General features: G+C 37.0%; 1 protein-coding gene across 1 annotated transcript; it reads right to left on the bottom strand.

Annotated features, from left to right (window-relative positions):
• Positions 1-18,799: 18,799 nt before the first annotated feature.
• Positions 18,800-19,186, bottom strand: LOC125498797 (uncharacterized). The gene has a single exon (XM_048647080.1). The coding sequence runs from the start codon at positions 19,184-19,186 to the stop codon at positions 18,800-18,802; it is 387 nt and encodes a 128-aa protein (XP_048503037.1).
• Between the last annotated feature and the right edge of the window lie 4,759 nt (positions 19,187-23,945).

The raw sequence follows: 23,945 nt of genomic DNA, 5'->3' as shown, positions 1-23,945 counted from the left end.
ATATCCTATGTCTAGTTTGCATTATATGTAAACCCTAGTCATTATTCGAACTATAAAAGCAAGTCTTGGACTATAAAATTTCTCTAGGTCCAGTTTGCATTATATGTAAACCCTAGTCAATCTTTGGACTATAAAAGTTGAGTCTTAGGACTATAAAATTTCCCTAGTCTAGTTTGCATTATATGTAAACACTAGTCAGTCTTCGGACTATAAAATTTCCATAGGTCTAGTTTTATAAGTAAACCCTAGCCAGTCTTTGGACTATAAAATTTCTCTAGGTCTAGTTTGCGTTATATGTAAACTCTAGCCAATTTTGGGACTATAAAATTTTCCTAAGTCTAGTTTGCATTATATGCAAACCCTAGTTAGTCTCGGACTATAAAAGTCAGTCTCTTATAAAATTTCCCTAGGTCTAAATAACATTATATGTGAACCCTAGTAAGTCTTGGAACTATAAAAGTTGATTCTTAGGACTATCAAATTTCCCTAGATCTATTTTGCATTATATGTAAACCTTAGTCAGTCTTTGGACTATAAAATTCAAGTCTTTGGAGTATAAAAGTTCATCTCCTATGTCTACCTCCCTTTATGTCACTACAAAAATAAATCGATTTAGCAACAATTAAAAATTGGTGTTATTCATGAGAAATTTGTTGCTGACTTGCGTTAAAATAATTGTTGCTAAAAGGATTGTTTCCATATGATTTTAGCTACAAAATCTGAAATATTTTCGTTGCCACATAGCATTAACTAAAAATTGTTGCCATGTTGGTTACTATATTTGGCGCATTTGTTGCCAATTCTAGTAACGAGTTATAAATGATTATTGCTAATATCGCAACAAATCATTCATATTTTGTTGCTAAAAATTAGCAATAAATATTAACATAGGTTGCCAAAATAGAAACAAACTTTTGATTATTATAAAGTTACACTTCGACTAATGCACTCTTCATAGTTTGATAATTTGACAAACACGTTTATGAAAACGCATAAAGAAGAGAGAGTAAGTCCACTTACAATTCTGAATGATATTTGGATACTGATACTAATAGAAATTGATAATAGTGTATACAACTTTTTTCATATAAGGTGGTGGTTTGACTAATCTTTCTTCAACGCGGGACACATTTTAAGGAAAAATCTTATGTTATTTCAGCAACAAATAATAAAATATATTGTTTCCAACGAAAACAAATCAAATATATATTTCCCTATTTGTTTCTAAATGAGAACAAAATTGAAAATAAGATGTCATCTATCAAAAAATTAATTATTTCTAATGTCAACGAATGAAATATTGGTTGTCGCAATTTGTTTCTAAATGGTAACAAATTGAAAATATGATGCCATATATAGTAACAATAGTTAAATTAATTGTTCCTATTGTCAACATACCCAAAGTTTGTTGTCGTAATTTGTTGCTAAATGACAACGAATTGCAAAAAATGATGCCTCCTAGCAACAAAAATTAAAATTAATTATTTCTAATGATACAAACCAAATATTTGTCGTGTAGTTTGTTATTAAAATGGCAACAAATCGAAAATATGATGTTATCTAACAACAAATAGTAAAATAACTAGTTTCCAATAGAAACAAATCAAAAATATGTTGCTTTTATTTCTGAAAAATCAGAGTAAATAATGTCACTATAAAAGGCAACAAAAAAAATAATATATATTGCTATCCATCAACAACTCAAAATTTCGTTGTCATAATTTGTTTCTAATGCTCCAATTTTGTAGTGTTTGTCTACCCTACTTTGAGTATAGTCTGCTTATTGTAAGTGCAAAGTCTAGTACTCACCAAAGTCCACTCATTTAGCCTGCTTGCATAGTATAGTCCAATCCACGTCTACATTTGCATATAGTTAGGCCCATGTATCCATCATGGTCAAGCCCATATTAGTCCAAAGCCATACCCATTTCTAATCATTTATCTTTTTCGTTCGCCCATTTTCCCGTTCCCATTTCATATTTCCATTTATCATTTCCAAAACATTATTTCTTAAAATTCACAAGGTCTATCCGATTTTTGTTCAGGACAGGTCGTGATATTATAACTTGGGAACGTCCAACAGAGAGGCAACAAGGTCAGCCTACTCCCAGACTCGTCAAGCGCATCCTAACCTTTTTAGACGAATCCCCCGACTCTTATGAATCATCATTTGAAATGGAGGACACTAATGAACAACTATGTGCCATCATGGCTCAACTTCAACTAATGAATTCTCGTCTTGAGGAACAGGTCAAAGAGATCAAGGCACCAATAAAGAAACTAACTGATGAAGACGAACAAGGCGAGTTTCCACCACCACCACCTCCAATCAAGTCCAAGACGGATTTGAGGTTTGAAAAATTCGAGCAATTGAACCAGTCAAATCCTGCACTCGAGAATCAGGCTCATGGCCATGACATCATTAATCCTGAACTGAGAGAAAAGCTCCACAAAAAGATGGTGACCTCCCAAAATTGAAGGGATCGAAGACCCATATAATCACTTGAGAACCTTTTCCATCTCTATGGCCTTCAACGGCATGAGCAAGGACCTGTTTGCTTATGTTTTCCTCTTGACCTTAGATGAATAAAACTAAGCTAAATGACTGGGATTACATAAGAGAAGAGTGTAATGCCCCGACTTCTAAGCATCACTATTAGGTTAATAAATTACAAAGATTAGCAGCGTAAGACCTTCCTAGCTTAGTCGGTGCGTCAATGTCGTACTCTCCGTCCGGAAAAGTACAAGGCAACATTCTTTCACATAACTAAACCTCTATAACAGTTATAGTAATTCTAGAAATATATATAGATAGCTTAGGCATAGCTAATGTTTTGTAATTTAGTGATCATAAACTTGGATTACATAACCGTCATAGTTGGATGAATTAAAGTGATTTAATTCTTACCACTATGTCATCCCATCTTCGTATGCATACTGGTCAAAAACAGAAAAACAAAACGTCATGAGCCAAGGCTCAGTAACATACTACTTTAACAACGTAAATTCATTTCAATTAATTTTATTTGCAAACAGGGAGAAGAGAATATAGTAAAATCATTTCATAAACATATACTTCGAATCATGAATTTAAAAGTTATTTCCATTAATATAATCTCCATTATTACATTTCATTATCTAGAAAACTTCCTTTGGTTACTTGGCAAGTACAAAAAAAGGCATAGCCACCGAGGACATAAGTCCCCCATCAGAAGGTGGCATATGATGCCATATATCATAACAGAAGGCAAAGCCACCGAGGATACTCATCCCCCATCAGAAGGTGGCATATAATGCCAGAAGTCACATAAAGTAAAGCCAACGAGGATATGCATCCCCCATCAGAAGGTGGCATATAATGTCATAGATCATAACAGAAGGCAAAGCCACCGAGGATATTCATCCCCCATCAAAAGGTTGCATATAATGCCAGACAAAGCCATCGAGGACATTGTCCCCCATCAGAAGGTGACATATAATGCCATAATGTAGGTACCACCGAGGACATTGTCCCCCATCAGAAGGTGGCATATAATGCCAGCTAAAGCCACCGAGGACATTGTCCCCCAATTTAAAGGTGGCATATAATGCCATAATGTGGGTACCACCAAGGACGTTGCCCCCCATCAGAAGGTGGCGTTGCCGCCAGATAACAGAATGACATGTGAACGGCCTAGAGAACATAGTATTGCATTCACCATCTTTCACTTTCGTTTATCATGTTTCGTTTCGTTTGAGTGATTTTCAGAAATCATAATAAAGTCATTGCATAACGTCATTAAATCATTTGCATAGCCAAACATTTTATATCCCGTACACCATATAAAACATAGGATAAACATTATATAAAAAGCACCATAAAACGTACTTGAAAAGGGAGTGCGGGTGTTAGTAGTAGACGTTACCTGGAATCCTGCTTAACAACCTTGATCGTAGGGGAGGCTTGTAATATCTCTTCCTTTTTAATCTAATAATCAATTCTGGAATTAATAAAAGACTTCTAAATATTTTATTCTGAATTCTGAGTTTATTGATCCATTTCCATCATGTATACATTTTAGAAGGTATTTAGGCATTCTCTCTACTTAACAGCCTATCGTCTAAGTTATAATTCATTATTTGTGATTATAGACGACGTCTTACTATAACCATTTCGCATTTTTTAATTTTAAAACATTATAATTTTGTTAACCTTTAATTCAGAACTTCATTCTATTAGTCATAGGGTCCCTTTGATTTATGAATCGGGCTTATAAATATGAAATATGCTATCATATATATCGTATAGATAATCTTTATTTAACCATTTATTAGTCATAGGTAACGTACTTTCAAGAGTTATAGTGAGTTAAATTATGTTTGTGTTATTAACTAAATTAGAACATGAACATAATTTACTAACCATCTCAAATTGTCCATTCATTTATTAATTTAGTAAAGTCATCCCAAAACACTAAGCCCAAATAGTCCATTCATTTACTAATTTAATTAAATCAACCCAAATAATTTATCAAAGTATTAAACTCTAAAGCCCAACAAAATATGAATTAAGCATATAAAGGGAAGAGGTATGTTTTAACATACCTCTACTTCAACTAGTGAAGCACGACCGATAGGGCTGCCACGAAGGAGGTCGAAGCTTCAACGACTGACGGTGGCAGAACGTAAGGTGGCGTCGATGAGTGGTGCACCGGGAAGGATTCTGGCGAGATTACAGCAGAGGACAGAGATAGGAAAAGAGCTGGGCGAAAAGGAGGAGAAGCTGCGAGAGAGAGAAAGAAGTGCGGCTGGGTTTGGCGGTGCGGTGGTCGAATTCGATAGATGAGTGGCGCGTGTTGGTGGCGGCGCTGGGTGGCGGTGGTAGTGTCAGAAGGTGTTGTTGCGGTGGTGAAAACAAAGGAGTGAGAGAGAGAGAGAGAGAGAGAAGGGTTGTGCGAAAACAGGAGAGTTTGAGGGGTGGTTTGGGTGGCATTTTCCAGCAGAATTGGGGACAATTTTCGACGAGGTATTCTAGGGAAGTAGTGAATGATGAGTGGATGGTTTGAGGGAATAAACATGGCTATTTATAGTCATAAGCTCCAATTGGTGCTCAATTGTGTTGATTTAATTGATGAAAAAAATGGATTATTGGGTAATTTGGTTTGAGTATGGAATTTTTAATTGAAAATGATCGAGTTTTTATGTGCAAGAAAATTCATCTTGAGTTAGAAATCTATGGGTGATTTTTTTTTTTTGTGAAGAAAACCGAGATGGAGGAGGAAATTTAATAGTTACTGTTTCTCTAATTTGTTATTTATTTTTATTTTATTTTTCTTTTATTTTTTTCACTAATCTTTATTTCTTTTTCCTTTTCTTTTCCTTTTTTATTAACATTATCATTTTGACCCATCTTTCATTAGAAGTACTTTGTAAAGTTCAAGTAATTATTTTGTTTATATTAATATTTAAACTCACTTATACTCACATACTTAATTAAAGGAAAATTTAACCACTAATTATGATTATATAGTTTAGCCAAGCGTAAATTTTTGAGATATTACAAAGAGTTCCACAAACGATATATATACAATATTCTGCTTCCCATTAGCATTCATGAGTTGGGTTAACTAAAAAAAACTCCAACGAAGAATTCATCACCTTCCTTAAAAAATGGAGCGATAAAGCTGCACAAATGACTATATGCTAACTGAAGAGGATCAAGTCCGACTGGTGATTCGTAACTTGCAACCCAAGCATGGGGAACACATTAAATTCCAGCCCGTAAAGTCTTTCACGAAACTCTTAAAGGTAGGCCTACTAATCGAAGAAGAGGTCCAAGCCTCAAAAAGTAAGGGTTACAACAACAAATTTTCGAAGAAGAGTAACAACAACAATCCTTCCAGCTCCAAAAGTAATGATGTCAATGCCCTAACTACTGAAAATAGAGGTTATCAAAAGCCTCAAAGAACCTTTACCCCATTGGGCATGACTTTAGAAGAATCTTTCAATAGGCTTCATAAAAAAGGAGTAATGCAGCCTATCGGTCCTACCCAGACCTTACACCTGAAAATAGGCACAAGAAGTGGAACCCTAATTCCTATTGCAAGTACCACCAAGGGAATGGACATTTAACATTTGTGTAATTGGGACTTAAGGAATACTATCCAGGACATGGTTGATAGTGACATACTTCTAATTCCCCAGCAGCAAAACTCAACAACAACAACAACAGCTTGGGCATCGTATCAACAGTGCAAGAGAATTATTCCTTTTAGCGTTGGTTTTCTAGGTTGAGTTGAAGAGTCCCTATCCTAGCTCCTACATTTTCTTTCCTGTCGAGTCTATGTCATATAGGACTTTATTTCTAATAAACCTTGTACTAATATTTCTAATTAATAAAATAATTGCATTTTCATTGGCCTTCCATCATTTTATTTATGATTCTAATTCAATGATGAAACTTAAATCACCTTCTGAGATTGACTAATAATAATAAAAAGAAGGAAAAATTGATTCTAACAATCCAACCTTTGGGCCGTTTGCTCAAAATAATCCAACCTTTTGATTATTATTTAATAATCCAACCTTTTATCCCAATCCGCTCATAATGCACCGTGACCTGTTGAAACAGGTTGATGGCCAGAAGAATGGGTTAATTGCACACGTGTCTTCCTCTAATTCGTTGTGATTTAATTAAATATTTTTTTACTACCCCTCCCTCCCCTTCTCCACCCACTGCCACCAACCCCATCCCCACCCTTTCCCTCCCTCCCCTTCCCCACCCACTGCCACCCCCTCTCTCCCTTTGCCCACCCACTGCCACCAAAACCCCCATCCTCACCCCCTTCGCTCCCTCCCTCCCCTTGCCCACCCACTGCCACCCCCTCCCTCTCCCCACCCACTGCCACAACCTCCTCATCCTCACCCCCTTCCCACTCTCCCCTCAAACCACGAGCTGTCTCTAGGCTTTACTGTCCATACCCACCTCCGGTCACTGCGCCGCCCAATACAACAGCAGCACTATCGGCACACGACCACTACTACGTCTCCGGCCTCCACTATCTTCACCGTATCGACGCCCCACCAGCCCCATCTGCGCACGCCACCACCCCTCCCATCCCCTGTATTCCAGCGACATCTGTTGCCTCTCAATCAACCCCAAATGTCACCCCCTCCTCTGTCATCTTACTGCGTCTGCAACCACTCGCCGACGCATATACCAACCAGCTTCACCGCCATCACAACCTGCCCAACACAATGCCATTTTCCCGTCTTCTTAACGAGTAGGGGTTGTTCGCAAAGGGGTGGGGGTAGGGCAGGGACTGGGTGTGGGGCAGGTATCGTGAGCAAGGAGTGGGGGTAGGGTGGGCATCGTGAGAAGGGGGTGGGGGTGGGGTGGGTCTTCATGACTGGTGAGGCAGGGGAGGGAGGGAGGGAGGATGGGAGATTAAAGGGGAAAATCAAAAAAAAAATTACCATTCCAACATACAAGTTACCGGTCTCATGGTGCATTATGAGCGAATTGGGATAAAGGTTAGATTATTAAATAATAATCAAAAGGTTGGATTATTTTGAGCGAACGGCCCAAAGGTTGGATTATTAGAATCAATTTTTCCTAAAAAGAAAAAGAGATTTGGTAAAAAATAATAATAAAGAAAAATGCAAAATGACATACTTTGGATCAGGAGTTATTCCCCTCTCCCTCTATCACCCATAAACCATCACTATTCACATAACCTTTCAAAATCAAAGTTCCAGAAACAACCTTCATACCTTCCACTATCCTAAACCAATAGTTTGTGTGCAAGCCTTACTACATAAACAAAAAATTCAATGCTAGGCAAAAATAAAAAGTGAAAAAATTCAAAGTGCGGAAAAAGCAAAAGCAAAAGAAAATGCATAGGGTAAAAAAGAAAAAAATGCAATAAAAGAAGAAGCCAAAGAAAAATAAATAAAAAGTCAAGCTAGGGGCCTTGCCCACAAGTGCTACCCGTCATTTCAAAATCTTTCAATCCATCAAAACCTTAATCTATAATTCAAATCCATAAATCCATACTTTATTCCAACCAATTAAAGCTTTATCAATAAAGCTCAAGCCTTAAACCTTTCAACCATTCATATTCAACCCTAACTCCTTTTTCAAGGTATGTCCAAGCCTACTAAGTTGAAAACCCAAAAGGACGGCCTAGGCAAAAGTTAGAGCACAAAAAAAATAATAACAAAAGCAATTCAATCAGTTTTGGAACTACGAATGGTCTGATTTCGCAAGGATGTAGGGATCCTTAACTCGAGGTAAGATGCGCTTCAATAAAACAAATTAGTCATGGCCTAATGATTTGACTGTCTAGATTTCAGAAGCATACTTCTTTCTAGATTTCTATATAGACCTGAGTTTGAACTTAGCCTCGTTAAAGCCTTTTACCACCTATATTCATTTAAGTCACAAAATTTAAACTTTTTATTTTTCAATCCATGCTCTCCTTTTCCCAGAAGGATTCTCACACAATTCCATGGTTTGTGGTGATATTTGAATTTGCCTGTATCAACTTCCCAAATAATAATCCCCAGTGACAACTTTCAACGTTCGAGACAGATCAACTACATTACAATATCAGATCAACGTACATGTCAAATTCAAGGCAAGCTCACCCAAAGTAGAGGCTTTCCTATACGTGGTGGTTCCTCCAAATTAAGTCAAACTCCCGAAAAGTTGTAATCTGCGGACCTCATTTACATACCTCGATTATTTACTAACAACGGTTTTCGAAAATCTACTTCCTATCATTCCATCTTTCTACATATCGAGATCACCTAGCCTTGTAAAACCCTGACCTTGCATTGCATACATCCTAGTTTTGCATAACCCTTACCTTGCATGATGTGTCATCCTTTAGCTTTGCATAATCTTAATCCTTGCATAGCATCTAGTGCATCCTTGGAGGGTCTAAGTGTGCATTATTGCATCATTATGTGATTTGTCTGAGTTGTTTGCACCTATCTGCTAACATCGTCTTCTATAGTTAATCATATTGCTTGTAATTATTGTCATGCATACTAACTTTGTTTTATAGTGACTGACGTATATAGATCAATTCTAAACTGCATAGGGTTTAAAATCATTAAGTTCTCCGTCCCGACACTCTATACTTCGACTTCGGTTTCCTGAACCTTAGTCACAGTGGAGGCTTCTGTAGAAACATAACCGTGTCTCCCCATTTAAGGATCCGATGATGAGCGAAACATACCGTGTCTTAATGGATCCAACCCAAGTGGAGAGTAGATCGAAGAGTCATCCCAAAACTATTTCAAAAAAGTGTTAAAGTCATGTTTCAAAGCCTAATTAATTATTCATGATAATTAACTATATTTTGAACCCAATTTTTTGAAAATCTCAATTAATTGTTTAATAATAATTAATTATTTTACTTACATAAAATAAAAAATTTCAAAGATATTTGCATGATCATATTTTATCCCGTAAAATTAGATAACTGGACTTAAAAGATAAAAGAAAATCTTTAAAACGCTTTTTCTAAAAAAAAGGGAGACAAAACGTGTCAAAAGCAAAGTGGTTTGTTGAGCGCACCAACATGTGTCAAGCGCACATCGTGCATCAAGCGCATAATTTTGCCACGAAAGGTTGCGCCTAACGCACAGGCTGCGACAAGCGCACAAAATTGACGCGTAAACTCATGTGTCATATAGAGTCCTGCACCAAGTGCACTTCTATGTGTGAGATGCATCTTTTTCTCTCTTATCTTTTCAAAGCGCGTACCACGTGTACGCTACTAAGCATGTCGCTTCAGGCGCACCTATTTGCTCCTAACACATGGATCTGCACGTGATACATCAACCTATGCCTGGAGCAGCTGGCGCGTGAAGCGCAGTTCCGATTTTCCTATAAATACACCTAATTTTCGTACAAATTTCAGAACAAAGTTTCACACTTAAACACGTTGAAATCTATAAATACATTTACGAACCTCCCTACAAAACTCCCCTACAAAAACTCATACTTTCAGACATACAAACACATATTTTCATTCAAAACTCCAGACATTCATATTTTTAACCTTCACGATTGCTCGTCCCGAAGGTTTTCAATCTTGCAGACCCAAGCCACGGTGTAGTACACAAGGTCCTTGAATAAATTCCTATTTTTATATTGAAACTACTAACTGTTTCTTTTTTGATGTAGATCTATAATATAAGATCGTTCTACTGTATATTCTAATCCTTCCTTCTTTTAAAAATATTTTAAAATATTTTTATATGCTTGCTTGATTATTCTATGCATATTATATGTTTGCATGATATTATTGTTTTTATCACCCACATGTTATTTTTGCTAATCAAAGAGTTAAAGAACTATTCTAACATTAATCGGATTAATTTGGACAACCTTCTAGGTACCTTGTAAATTGATTGCTTAATAACATATCACTAAAAAATAGTCTTTTGTATGTTTCTTGAACCAACCTAGACTAATATTTTTTAGGGTGTATGAAAATATTATATGGCTATTTTTTTCATAAACATTGACATGAATTGATATATAGTGGAGGCCAGCAATGGACAAAATTGTAACAGCCCGAAAAAAAATTTAACTTTAAAAAAAAAAAAAAACACAAAACATCTCGATCATTCTCCATGTGCATACCAATAATATCATATGTGCATATTCGTAATGTTATTATAATTAAATTTTCTTATGATCACTGAAGGACAAGTGAAAGTGTTCAATTACCTATGGTAAAGGGGTAATAAATTGTTCCTAGGAGGACGGAAGGAGTAAAATAAACTATAGAAAAAAAAATGAAACCAAGTTCTATCTTAGATTTGAGAATTTGGAAGTAACATCATTTTAGGGCCATGAATAAAGGAAGGAAACTCTAAAAAAAATGTAATATGCCCTACTATGTGTGGGCTACTAGTGTACATCTTTTGGTTGGGATAGGAAAGGGTTTTTAGGGCCCCAAACACATGATTAAGTGAGTTAGGAGCTGCTGGACAGCAACCCATAAAATGGAGGATATCTCATTAAGCTTATGAGGAAAGAGAAGATTGGGATTCCCAACGGGTAGGAGACAACCCTAGGTTGACACCCCAACTTCCAAAGCCCTAAATTAGATTGAAATAACTTGCCCACTTCCTCTTTTCCCCACTGCATGCACCCGCCAGAAATAGAGGTGCAATTCCTCTTTCTTTTTCTCCTCTTCGTCCCTTATGAGCATTTCTTTGGAAAAAAAATTTCATCAAAGGATCCTAATCTAGTAATTGATTGAAATTTTGCAGAAAAAGGAGTCTAGGAGTAAAGATCTTTGTAGGAGAATAAGAAGATTTTGAAGAATCATCCTCATACAAGGTAAGAAAAGTTTAAAGGAAGTAGAAGAACATATTTAAAGTTGGATGTAAGCTTAGCTCATGAAATAATGGCATGCATTGATAAAACTATGTAGGAACTTGGAGTTTAAAGTCTTTGGAGGTAAAAGGAGCTTAGGAAAACGAATTGAGTGATAGATCAAGGAGATTAAGGTACATAAGAACACCCTCTTTATTTACTCTCTTTAGCTTTGGTGAAATTTTGATGTGTGGTAGTTCAATTATGTTTTTTTTTTATCAAATTGATGAAAATAGTTCATGCATGTTAAATTTTGAGTTAAGATTTCACTTGCATGTGATTGATTTTGAGTTATAAATACTCTTGATGTTCATCCATGAAAGAGGAGAATTAAGGAAGTCACTCTATTATAATGGAAATGAGTTTTGATAAAAGTATGTATTATTATGCAAATATGTGGATAAATAAAAGTATATATATTATTCTTTTAGGTGATAACTTTCTTTTACAGATTTAGAATTCTTTTCTCTTCACTCATAATTTAAAATAAAAGTTCTCTTTAAAGGAAATTTTTAGGATTTTAATAAAGTGTTGAGTATTGTTTTCGGATTTCATGTGACCTGCTACTGTAAATCGAAGTTTTGACCCCCGAAACGTGGTTTTTAGCCTTTTTCTATTTCACGAGAAAATGTTCGTAACGAAAACATCTTGAGGATAGGTTCTGAAATTTCTCGATTTGGACTCCTGAGCAGGAAGTTAGAACCATTTTAATGCTACTGTTTTATGCTGAAATTTCTGACGAAAGTTTATATGTTCAAACTAGTTTACTTTGTAAAGGAGGTTTAAATGAGCAAGCTAGATACCTAGGTATATGCATATTTTGTACAACCAGCAAGTTGACTATTTTCCTAAAAAGTTTTACCTTTCATCAACATGGGAAAAATTCAATTATTAAACGAGGAATTTCACGTAAGGTTTAGTACATTAAAACAATGGTAATACTAGGATGAGTGTGACTCCTCCTTTTCCTCTTCTTATGGATGAATATATGTTCTTTCAAGTAAGTAGTGTGATGTACTATATATTTAAACTACAGATATAAATAGATTATAAATGGAAATGGGTAAAGGCCGGTACCTAGTAAGGTATGGTATGAACAACAACCCTTGGAGGATGGGTGATCTCCTTTCGAACCCTCGCTGGGTGGGTGAAGTCCAACAAATAATAAGAATGGGACATGTCCTAGTTAAGGCTTGCAAGCATAAAATTTTAAACGGTGGGGTGACGACCTCCAATAGTTTAGAGATAGTCGACCCTCTTGTAGGAGCCCCTCTCTACTCGTGTTCACTTTACCCAAGTATAATAATGTTTTGATTAAGGAAGTTGAATGACTCGAATGATGATCTTCATGATGTAATTACAATTTTTGTCACTCTAAAGTTTTGCACATGAATAGTGATTCCAGTATTGGTAAATGTATTATTTGTGTAATGCATTGATTTTATTTTAACACAACTAGATTTCATGACTTATAAGCCACCAAACATGAATTTTGGGGTGGACTTTTGTACTCAACTGTCTGTTGATATTTGTTCTTGAACCTGTCCTGGTGGGGGCAGGAGTGTAATTGTTGCAGGAAGATCAAAGGAGGTGGGGGAACTACTTCTTTAAGTTTGCCATGGTCGCGTGGGTCAGCACCATTTTGTGAAGTCCTTTGTTGTTGGGTTGCTTCTTAGTCGATTTCCATCTTCCGCTGGAAAGCATCTTGCTATAAATATACTTATATATATATATATATTTGTATAAGTATTTTGAATAGTTTTCTTTAAAGATTATAAATCGATGGTTTGTAATAATAATGTTTATAAAGTGCTTTATCTTAAGTATGGTTGTGGTAAATCTAGTATGACCTGCTGCTTGTGGTAGCTCCACTTAGATTATGTGCGTGTCCATGACACACGAAAAAGGTGATTACGATGTGTGAAAATGTGGGGCTGTTATAAACATAGAGAATGTGTTGTACCCTCCTCCCCGAACTCAATCATTGGTTCATTTTGACCATATATGGAGAATAGACGAGGAAATCTACATTGGATAAGTTCCTAATTTGTCCCTACGCTTTTCCATATCTAATTAGGTTTATGAGTCTTCATTTAAAGACTTGTTGTCGACTTCAAAAACAATTTTCAATAAAACTTTTACAATGGGGTATTCGAATTAAATACGTGCTCATCTCGCGTAGGCGAAATATAAACACGCCTAGAGATACCTAATTAGACTTTTTACTCGCTCAATTGAGAAATAACTAGCTATCCAAAAGACATAGGGCTCTTCAAGTGTTATAGAAGCTTAAATCACAAATCCACCTTCCCTAACACACAAATAGGCCTTAAAATCCACTCTACTTGAAGCTTAAGAAAAGTAGAACTAAGTGTCGGAGGCATCCACAAATTGATTTCTTTTATTGAATTTTATTCTACTATATATTTTTGTGTTTTTTTCGTTTTACGTCACTTTTTTTTTAATTTTTCACACCTTTTTTGACTGTTTTTGCCTTTTTCTTTTTCCCTTATTATGGGAGTTTTGCTATACAAAGGTCAAGTAACTGCTCACTGAATAGAGACAAAAGAACTTGTGGCATTTTGTGTTACTTATTACATACAAAGAGAAGTAAAAACTATGTTTCTTGTAGAGATTTTTTGGAGACATATGAGCATATCTAGGGACACAAGAGACTGCAAATCTGAAGCTAAAATTATCCAAGCAGGAGCAACTTAGTCATTATTCAAGACTAGACATCAAATTGAGCATTCATTAGTTTCATTTTGGTAGAATCTAATACAATCAAGATTAATCACCTTATAAAACACCTTACCCATGGTCACACTCTTCCAAAAGGAGTCTCTACACATATACTCAAAGTAAAAGCAAGGAATCCACATTATATCATTATTTAACATCTTTCTTGGACAAGGAAACCAAAATTATATTCAAAGCTAACACTTCTGTTTTTTTGAAATATTTGTTTGTTTTTTTTTTTTTTTTTTTTTGCTCTTTTACAATTTTTTTGTTTGGCGAAATTATCATGAATAAGTTAACCTTTCGGCGGCTTGCTCAAAAAAGTTAGCCTTTTGATTAACTTAGAATAAGTGAAACTTGCTGACATATCTTCTGTAATTGGTGTTGACCTATTGGTAACCTGTTTAACAAGTTAAGGAGACATATGTAGCAATTAGATTGGTATTATTTTCCTTTTACACTATTTTTTATAGGTAAAACCTCTTCTCTTGCTTCACCAACTCTTTCTCTCTCATACCTTATCTCCCCCACTACTTTCTTTTTCTATCAAACTACATCTTTATCTCTCCACCCTCTTGCCATCACCTCCGAGCCCGATGTTGTCAACACCTAAACACCATCGCCAAAAACTAGAATGAGTAATCTAATTTGAGTCCTTCAAAAGAAAGAAACGAGATCGTTAAACTTATATGCATAATATGATGTTCAATAAACTTCAAGTAACATTACTTGACTTTCAATTCACAAACTGATTTTGCAAGCAAAACCAGTGATTTAGGACTAAACTTCTAGTGGAAGACATTAGACGATTAAACCCATAAAGATCATATTTTCGTTCATAAATAAGAGCAAGGGTTTAACTCCAAATCCATACCCCGCCAAACAAATCAGAATTGTGCAAGAGAATAAAGTAGAGTACAACAATAACGAGAACAAGGAAGAAACATACCCATGGTGGGGTTTCGACGCAACGACAAAGTTGGCCAATGACACCAACAAAGCAACGCCACACACAACCAGGGAGGAAGGACAAATATACAACAACTTGAGGTAGCTGAAGGCACTACGTAAGGCAAACACCAACATCAACATAAGAGAGAAAAATAATAAGACGACAAGGCTGAGGAAAGTAGAAAATAAAAAATAGAGAACTGGAGGTGAGTAGGAGAATAGAGAAGTAGAGGTGAGAATAGAGAAATATGGGGTTAGGGTGGCAACCAGTGAGGAGAAGACAGAGAAAAGGGGTTGCATGCAACCATGGAAGTGAAGGGAGGGCAGGATAGGAGAGAAAGAAATTTAAAAAATAAAAAAATAAAGGGTTTTTCTACATAGTACCCCTGTGTTTTAAAAAATTCTATGTTATGCCTGATGTTTTTGAAATTTCCATGTTGTACCCCTAAGATTTATTAATGTTACACATAATACCCTTTTACACGATATAAAACAGTAGATTTTGGGACTTTCTTACCTTGTGGGCATAGAGTAGGATTTTGTAGCCTTGTTAGATTACCGAGGTTTGGAATATGATTTGATAAATTAAAGACTAAATGAGAATTAAAGTAGAAATGTGTAGAGTTCAAAAAGGTCTGGTACAATGTAGAATTTCGAAAAACATAGGGGTACTACGTAGAAAAACCCAAAATAAATGGAATAAATCATAATTTTTTAACTAGTAGAATCGATCACAAGTAACTCAAGTTGTTTAAAATTAATTGGTTCTAAAGTTAACTTATTCAAGGATAAGCAAAAGAATGACTTAATTTTAGCGAATGGCTAAAATGTTACCTTATTTTTCATAATTTTTCCTTTTTGTTTTTTTTTTGAACTAAAAAACTGGAAAAATAAAGCTTGAAAGAGAAGGAAAAGAAAATGAAAAAAAAAGGTAAAATAAAGAAAGGAAATGAAGAAGGACGAAAAATTGTTTCTAGATTTTTGAAATTTTTTTTTTGTTTTTTTTTCTTAAAAACTAAGGAACAAACACATAAGAAAAATGAAAATCGTGGCTTAACACATATAAGCAAGCATTAGCCATTTCATCAAGCATAAGTGCATAACCACAATCACAAGTAATAAATCAAACGAAAATAGCAACAAGTGCCTCCTAACACATACCACAAGAGTAAAATTCCACCCCAATAATGAAAATACACCCCCAAGCTAAACTGGACACCCTCCTCGATATGAAAATTAGAACAATAGGGGAGGGGGGGGGGAGAAGGTTCAACTCAAGGGTCTAGGTCCTCTTCCCCTTTGATTAAGGCGGGGGTGGCATATAAGAGGAGTTTGGGGTGCCGGGGGGAATCATATTGTTATCATAAAAGAATTGCAAAATCGGGAAAAACTATCTCGCATCTCTTATTGAAAGGCGTTCATTCTTTGTTCAAAACTATCAAACCGCCTCTCTACGTGGGCATAGGTAGGGGCATAGTCGGGAAGATAGGTGGAATGATGTTGGGGAGGAGGAGGGGGAGGGGCGGATGAGGAGGAGGCATGCTCATGGGGATCCAGCATTTGATAGGTATGAATCTCTAGGCCTCGCTTTGGGACTTTCAAGAAGAGTTAGTTTTCTTGCTCACTCTTTGTCTCTGTAAGTCCGCGGTTCGGAAGTTGAATGGAAGTCCTTTTACCAATCTTCCAAGTAAAAAAATTTCATCCACACTAAACCAACGAGCATCCTACATGTGTTGTTGGTTAATGATGTTCATCCCTTGCACTTCAGGTGTCTAAGGGAGGACCTCAAAATTCTCAACAATGACGGTAATTAAACCGTCCACAACAACCGACCCACGTCCGTGAGTCATTGGGGTGCCTAGCCTTTGGAGATGTTGGCAAACATCAAAGGTATGTCCAGCTTCCTCAGGTCTCATAGGTAAGAACCTATTATAGTTAGTTCAGACTGACTTACTTTTGAGTTATCATTCCTCCTAAAGATAGTATTCCAAAGAACTTACAGGAATATCGGATAGCTGGTTGATGGATAAGTGAGTCATTGACATTTCTTTGACTCACTTATCTTATCCCAACAATGAGTAAGATTGAAGGGAGGTGTGGGAGTGGTGATATGCTCATTTTTTAATTCAAAAGTATCCGCAAAATCATAAATATCCAAAGAGCGAGCAACATTCCCTAACCTAAAATGGAGAATGGCTTCAGCTCCAGTTGAGCATTTTAGCCGTTACTATCTAGTTACCTCCAAAGAGTTAATTCAAGTGTTAGGCACCTATAAGTTTTCTTTCTCATCGCTAACAATTTCCTCAAATTTCATTTATTAGCCATTTTATTAACATCCCCCCTTATTCCTCACAATTAAAGTAATAACTCATCAACAAAACGAGTGGGGGAGAATTCTTTAATTTTAAGAGCTTGAAAATTATTAAAATTGCAAACTCAAGGAAAGGAATTTCAGGATAACGAAACTCACCGGGGGAATTAAACCCCGTGACGTGTTCCTATGATGTTCCTTGTGGTTGGTGGCTTGAGTTTGCTTCTCCCGCTTGTCTAAACCTTTTTTATTTCCTCGTTTCCACTTTGTTGGACAACTTGATGCTCAAAACTTCAAAATTTTGTAACTAGGTAAGGTGGGCGTGGAAAAGTTAATTTGTTTGTTTGTTTATAGGTTTTTAGTGAAACAAATGGAGGGGGGATAAGGTTTTAGGAAGAATTTGTGAAGAAAGTTGAGTGGAAATGGATGATTTTGAGAGTTATGGGTAAAATTTTGAGGACTAGAGAAAATGTGAGATGTGAGTAAAAATGAGATTTTAGGGAAGAAAAGGTAGAAATTTGTGGAAGAAACTAGATGAGGATGAAGTTTATGAAGATTTGAAGTTTATGAAGGATTTGAAGTGTTTGAGTGGTGAAATGAGTGATTTGAGTGAGATATAATGAGTTAGGATTTGGGGTATGAGAGGTTGAAAAAAATGAGAAGGTTGAAGATATGAGAAAGATTGAAAAATTTCACAAATTTTGCTTGGTTTTACCAACTACCTAAACGACACTGGCGTGTCAACCAACCCAAGTGCTCGGGTGAGAAAGACCCAGACGTGTCTACTCCAATCTATGTGAGTCAGGCTTCGCTGCTAGCCCGCCTCTATTTTTATGAAACTGAACCGAACGGGTCCCCTGACCTGAGCCCTCGGTTCAAGCCACTCGGGCGGGTTGAAAGGTGACTCGAGTTAGCTCCTCTTTGCCTTTTGTTTCTTCCTTCTTCGTCTCTCCTTGCTCCAAACACACCCAAAATCAATCCTAAACACATACAAATCAAAAAATCACCACAACAAGTAATCTACAAGTCAGAATGATAGGTGAAAAGTGATCATTCCAAGAGAATCAAAACATAATGCAAAGAAGGAAATAAAGATAAGAAAAACGGGATGTCTCTTGCTAAGTGCTTGTTTTAAGTCATTAGCTTGACTACCATAAGTCTTCATCATATGATAGGGGAATAGTTCTCAAGAGCAATAGAGTATGCTTCTTGAATAGGCGCACAATCGTAGTAGATCTTGAGTTTTTTCCCCTTCACCTTAAAACATCCTTTTGCATCATTGCATATTTCAACTGCACAATGCAGGAACACTTGTTGCACTGTGAATGAACCACTCCACCTTGATTTGAACTTTCCCGGAAACAAACTCAACCTTGAATTGAACAAAATAACCTTGTCACGAACTTTGAACGCCCGCTTTATGATTCGTTCATCATGTCAAGCCTTTGTTCTCTCTTTTTAAATCCTGGTATTCTCCTAAGCATATCTCCTAGCTCTTCAAGCTCATGAATTTTAAGCATCCTTCTTTCATTTGAAGCTTGAAGATAAAAATTTAAAGTGTTAATGGTCCAATAAGCTTTATGCTCCAACTCCACGAGAAAATGACATGATTTTCCATATACAAGCTTGTATGGCGTCATGCCAATAGGGGTTTTGTAGGCTGTGCGGTAGGCCCACAATGCACCATTTAACTTGGATGACCAATCCTTGCGACATTGGTTCACCGTTTTATCCAAAATAAGCTTGACTTCTCTATTAGATATCTCAGCTTGACCACTTGATTGGGGGTCGTAAGAGAGACCCATTTTGTGATGCGCCCCATACTTAGCAAGAAGGGGATTTAAATGATTTCCTGACAAATTGTGATCTCCTATCACCAATAATAGTTCTTGGAACTCCGAAACGAGGGAAAGTCACCTTCATAAGAGCTTCACAACTACATTAACATCATTTGTAGGGGAAGCAATTTCCTAAACCTATTTAGAAACATAATCAATCGCTACCAAGATGTAGCGGTTACTAAGGGAGGAAGGAAAAGGACCCATGAAATCAATCTCCCACACATCAAAAATTTCTAACTCCAAGATGCTTGTGAGGGGGAATCATCCTCTTTGAGATATTCCAAACTCTTTGGCTCCGATCATAAGCCTTGGCAAATCCCAAACATCCTTGAACATGCTTGGCCAAAAATAATCCACATTGTAAGATCTTTGTCACGATCTTGTCGGCTCCCATATGACCACCACATGGGGATGAATGACACATCCCTTTAACATCTTCAATCTCATCACCCAGTATACATCTTTAATAAACACCATCCACCCCCTCTTGAACAAGTATGGGTCCTCCTCCACATAGTGTTTGGCCTCATGCATAAACCTTCTTTTTGTTGGTAGCTAAGGTCATCCGGTATGACTCCACTAGCATGAAAATTGGCAAAGTTGGTGAACCATGGAGCATACATGGCCTTAAGAAAAAATGAGACATGGAGACTATCATTGATGGGTGGATCTAAGCCTTGTAAATCATCTGTGGGAAGGCAAGAAAGGTGGTCGGCAATTAAATTTTCGGCGTCCTTCTTGCCCTTAATCTCAATATCAAACTCTTGAAAGAGAAGGATCCATCTCATTAATCGAGGATTGGATCATTTTTGGTTATGAGGTACTTGATAGTTGCATGATCCGTATATACCACCACTTTGGAGTACACAAGATATGAACCAGAACTTGTCAAAAGTGAATACAATAGCTAGCAATTCCTTCTCTGTGGCGGCATATTTCTTTTAGTCGAATCAAGCGACTTGCTTGCATAATAGATCACATAGAGCTTCCTTTATTTTCTTTGCACTCAAACGGCTCCCACTGCACTATCACTAGTATCACAAGTTAGTTCAAAAGACAAGCTCCAATCTGAAGCTTGCACCATGGTGGCGAAAATCAAGGCCTTCTTTAAGGTTTCAAAAGCATTCATGCAATCTTTGTCAATTTAATTTCGAAGTCTTTTTGAAGCAAATTGGACAGGGGCTTTGAGATTTTTGAGAAATCTTTGATGAAGAGGCGATAAAATCCCGCGTGTCTAAGAAAAGATCTTACTCCCTTCACCGAAGTTGGGGAAGACAATTTCTCAATAACATTAATTTTGCCTCTATCAACTTAAATCTCTTTTTGAGAGATTTTATGACCAAGGACTATGCCATATTTAATCATAAAATGACATTTTTCCAAATTAAGAACAAGGTTTATCTTTTGACATCTCTCTAAAAAAAATTTGAGGTAGGAGAGACAAATGTCAAATGAGGAACCTACCACGGAGAAGTCATCCATGAAGACTTCTTTGGTTGATTTAAGTATGTCCGAAAAAATGACAGTCATACACCTTTGGAAAGTGGAAGGAACATCGCACAATCCAAATGACATCCTTGTATAAGCAAAGGTGCCAAATGGACATGTTAGTGTTGTCTTGTCTTGGTCATCGGGGGAGAATGAGGATTTGAGAGCACTAAATAACCATCTAAAAAGAAAAAAGGTGTATGAACCGCCAATTTTTTAAGCATTTGGTCCATAAAAGGGAGGGAAAATGGTCTTTCTTGGTGGCTTTATTACGATAATCAATGCAAATTCGCCACCCGATGATAGATCTTGCGTAGATAAGCTCACCTTTTCATTCTTAATGACAATCATTCCTCCTTTTTTAGGTTAACTTGGACAAGACTAACCCACCTACTGTTCGAGATAGGATAGATTATCCCCACCTCAAGGAGTATCAAAACTTCCTTTTTTTACCACTTCCTTCATGTTATGGTTTAGTCTTCTTTGAGGCTCAATAGAGGAGGCTTGACCATCATCCAAATGAATTCGATGCATACACAAGGGGGGAATTAGATCCTTGAGATGATCGATTGTATACCTACCCAATGGCACTTCAATGTTGTTTTTAAACATAAAGAAGTTTATCAAGAGAAGTACCATTGAGTGTAGAAATTGATAATCTGGGGTAAGTCTCTTTAACTCCAAGAAAAGCACATGTAGGAGGAGGTGTAGTCCTCTCTTATTTTTCAAATGAAGCTTCCAAAACCTCAAAACTTGCATGAGTAGGTTAGTAGATGGGTGCTTTACCATGGCTTGCTTGAGATGCCAAGCTTCACCCTCCTTTTCTTGGTCTTCCCCTAGGAGCACATCTTCAAGAGGCTCCCTTGCTTCAATTAAGGGCCTTAGGCTTAGCACTTCTTGCTCAAGGGTATCGTTCCTATGCACTTCTTTCATAATAAGGGATTTCATTCTCTTGTTGAAGGCAAATTGCATTTTCTCATATCTAACTCTATATGTCATAACGTTTCTCTTCATATCCACTAGCACTCTGATCGTTTTCAAGGAAGGCCTTACCAAGGTAAGAGGCACTTGAGAGTCTTCTTCCATTCACTAGGGGAAAAAAACAGAAGGGCTACGCAAGAAGGGCTGCGCTTTTGGTAAAAGCGCAGCCCTATCAATGAAGGGCTGCGCTTTTTTAAAAAAGCGCAGCCCTTCAGTTAGTAGGGCTGCGCTTTATGAAAAAGCGCAACCCTTCTCACATTAGAAGGGTTGCGCTTCTAAAAAAGCGCAGCCCTATACTTTGAGAAGGGCTGCGCTTTTTTAAAAAGCGCAGCCCTTCTGACTTAGTAGGGCTGCGCTTTTTACAACTAGCGCAGCCCTACTTAAATTTTTTTTTATTTTCTAAATTAATGCGCGCATGTAATAGTGTCTTTGTATTTCCCTCTTTCATATTTCCCTCCATTAGAAAAAATTACGAGCGAGCTCAGCACCCCCACTTTGCGCACCACAACCACCACTACTTCTGCCTTAATTTGAGTGTTGCACCATCACCACCACTAGTGCTACCCTAATTCGAGCACCACCACCACATTTGCGCACCACTAGGAGCGAGCGCAGCACCCCCCACTGTGCCCACCACCACATTGCGCACCACTACGAGCGAGCACAGCACCCCCCACATCGTGCCCACCACCTTGTGCACCACCCCCTTTCTCTTCTCTTCTCTTCTCTTCTCTTCTCTTCTCTTCTCTTTTCTTTTCTTCTCTTCTCCACCATTTGAGTGGTTAATTAGGTATGAATTAATTTTGTTTTTAAGTTACTTTTGTTTTTCTTAATTGAATTAAATGGTTAATGTACAATGTGGGTTTTGTCAATTGTAGGAAGAAGAGGCTAAGGAAGGCAAGTAAAGCTCCAAGTATCTCTTTGTCGTTGGTGTGTTAAGAGGTAACTACTTTAACATGTAGACAAAGTTGATAATTTATTGAATGTATATGTATTTTTTATAATGTATATATATATATTTGTTGATATGAGATTGTATGAAAACGCAATGTGATTTAGCTATATATATGAAAATTAAACTAGTTGTTTGAATCATCATCATATATGCCTAGATACCCGTTCAAGACTTACTCATTAGGAGTAAGTCTTGAATAGTCCCCGGTTTGGGACTGTTCTTGGACGTTTGATCTCACTTAGGTGGTGAATGTGTGTCTTCTTTTCAATTCTGAGGAAAATCTTGGCTTATCGTTTTTCTACATTGTTCTCTGGGTACATATGTAGATAAGCAATTATCTACATTGTGTACTTGGAGAACTGTAGGGAAATGCTGCCGGATTTTCCTTAGAATTGAAAAGTTGGCATATATTCACTAGTGAGATTAGAGTCCAAGGATGGGTTAGGTTGGAGTGATAAGGACCTTTGACTGCATGCATACAATTGAACATGTCACTATCTTAGCTTGTTGTATACGTGTGTGATTTGAATATGTGAGTGTGTGTACTTTAATAATGATTGATGCATTATAATGAATGTTGTGTTTAATTATTAGAGGTGGTCTTCTTGAATGAGATGGATCGTACTTGGATGTATGGTAGTCGTGAATCGATTGAGTTTGTGAATGGGGTCTCGGAATTCTGTAGAAGTGCATTAGAATATCAAACATCCTCTGGAGCAGTCGACTTTTATTGTCCTTGTTTGGATTGTAGAAATGTGAGCAAGGTTAGTAGTATACATGTGGTTAGGGAGCATGTCTTTCGCCGTGGGTTTAGGCCTCAATACCACGTATGGGTTTGGCATGGTGAGCAGGGAAGGTATATGAGAAGCTCTGGAGTAAAGAATGATGTATGTGAAGAAAAAAAGAAGGATGATGATGAGTTAGGGGATGAGAATTTGGATGATGAATTTGTAGATGACGATGGGGATCGGGTAGATGAGATGATACACGAGGTTGAAGATCAGTCGTGTAGATGAAATTTAGTCTCCACCTCCTAGTTGGTCTCTTATGATTTAGTTGCTAAGTAGTCTCTAATTAGTCACAAAACTAGCGACTAACCCAAAACCAGTCGCTAAAATCATTTTGCGACTAGCCTTTTAATAACGACCAACCATAAATTGGTCTCCGACGGTCGCTAACCCAGTTTAGCAACCGAATTACTTGTTTTAGCGACCGCTTAGGTCGGTCACTAAATCAAGTTTTTCTTGTAGTGACCTGAGGGTATCTTTGTGCCATAACCTGCATACATCCACGATATTG

The sequence above is a fragment of the Beta vulgaris genome, chromosome 6, assembly GCF_026745355.1.
Source record: "Beta vulgaris subsp. vulgaris cultivar EL10 chromosome 6, EL10.2, whole genome shotgun sequence".
In the NCBI taxonomy this organism is placed as follows: Eukaryota; Viridiplantae; Streptophyta; class Magnoliopsida; order Caryophyllales; family Amaranthaceae; genus Beta; species Beta vulgaris.
Note: the sequence above shows the minus strand (reverse complement) of the source record. Positions and strands in the feature narration are given on the sequence as shown.

Bases quoted from the DNA above. Each gene is read 5' to 3' on its own strand.
- LOC125498797 (XM_048647080.1), bottom strand. From the start codon at position 19,186: ATGGGTCTCTCTTACGACCCCCAATCAAGTGGTCAAGCTGAGATATCT.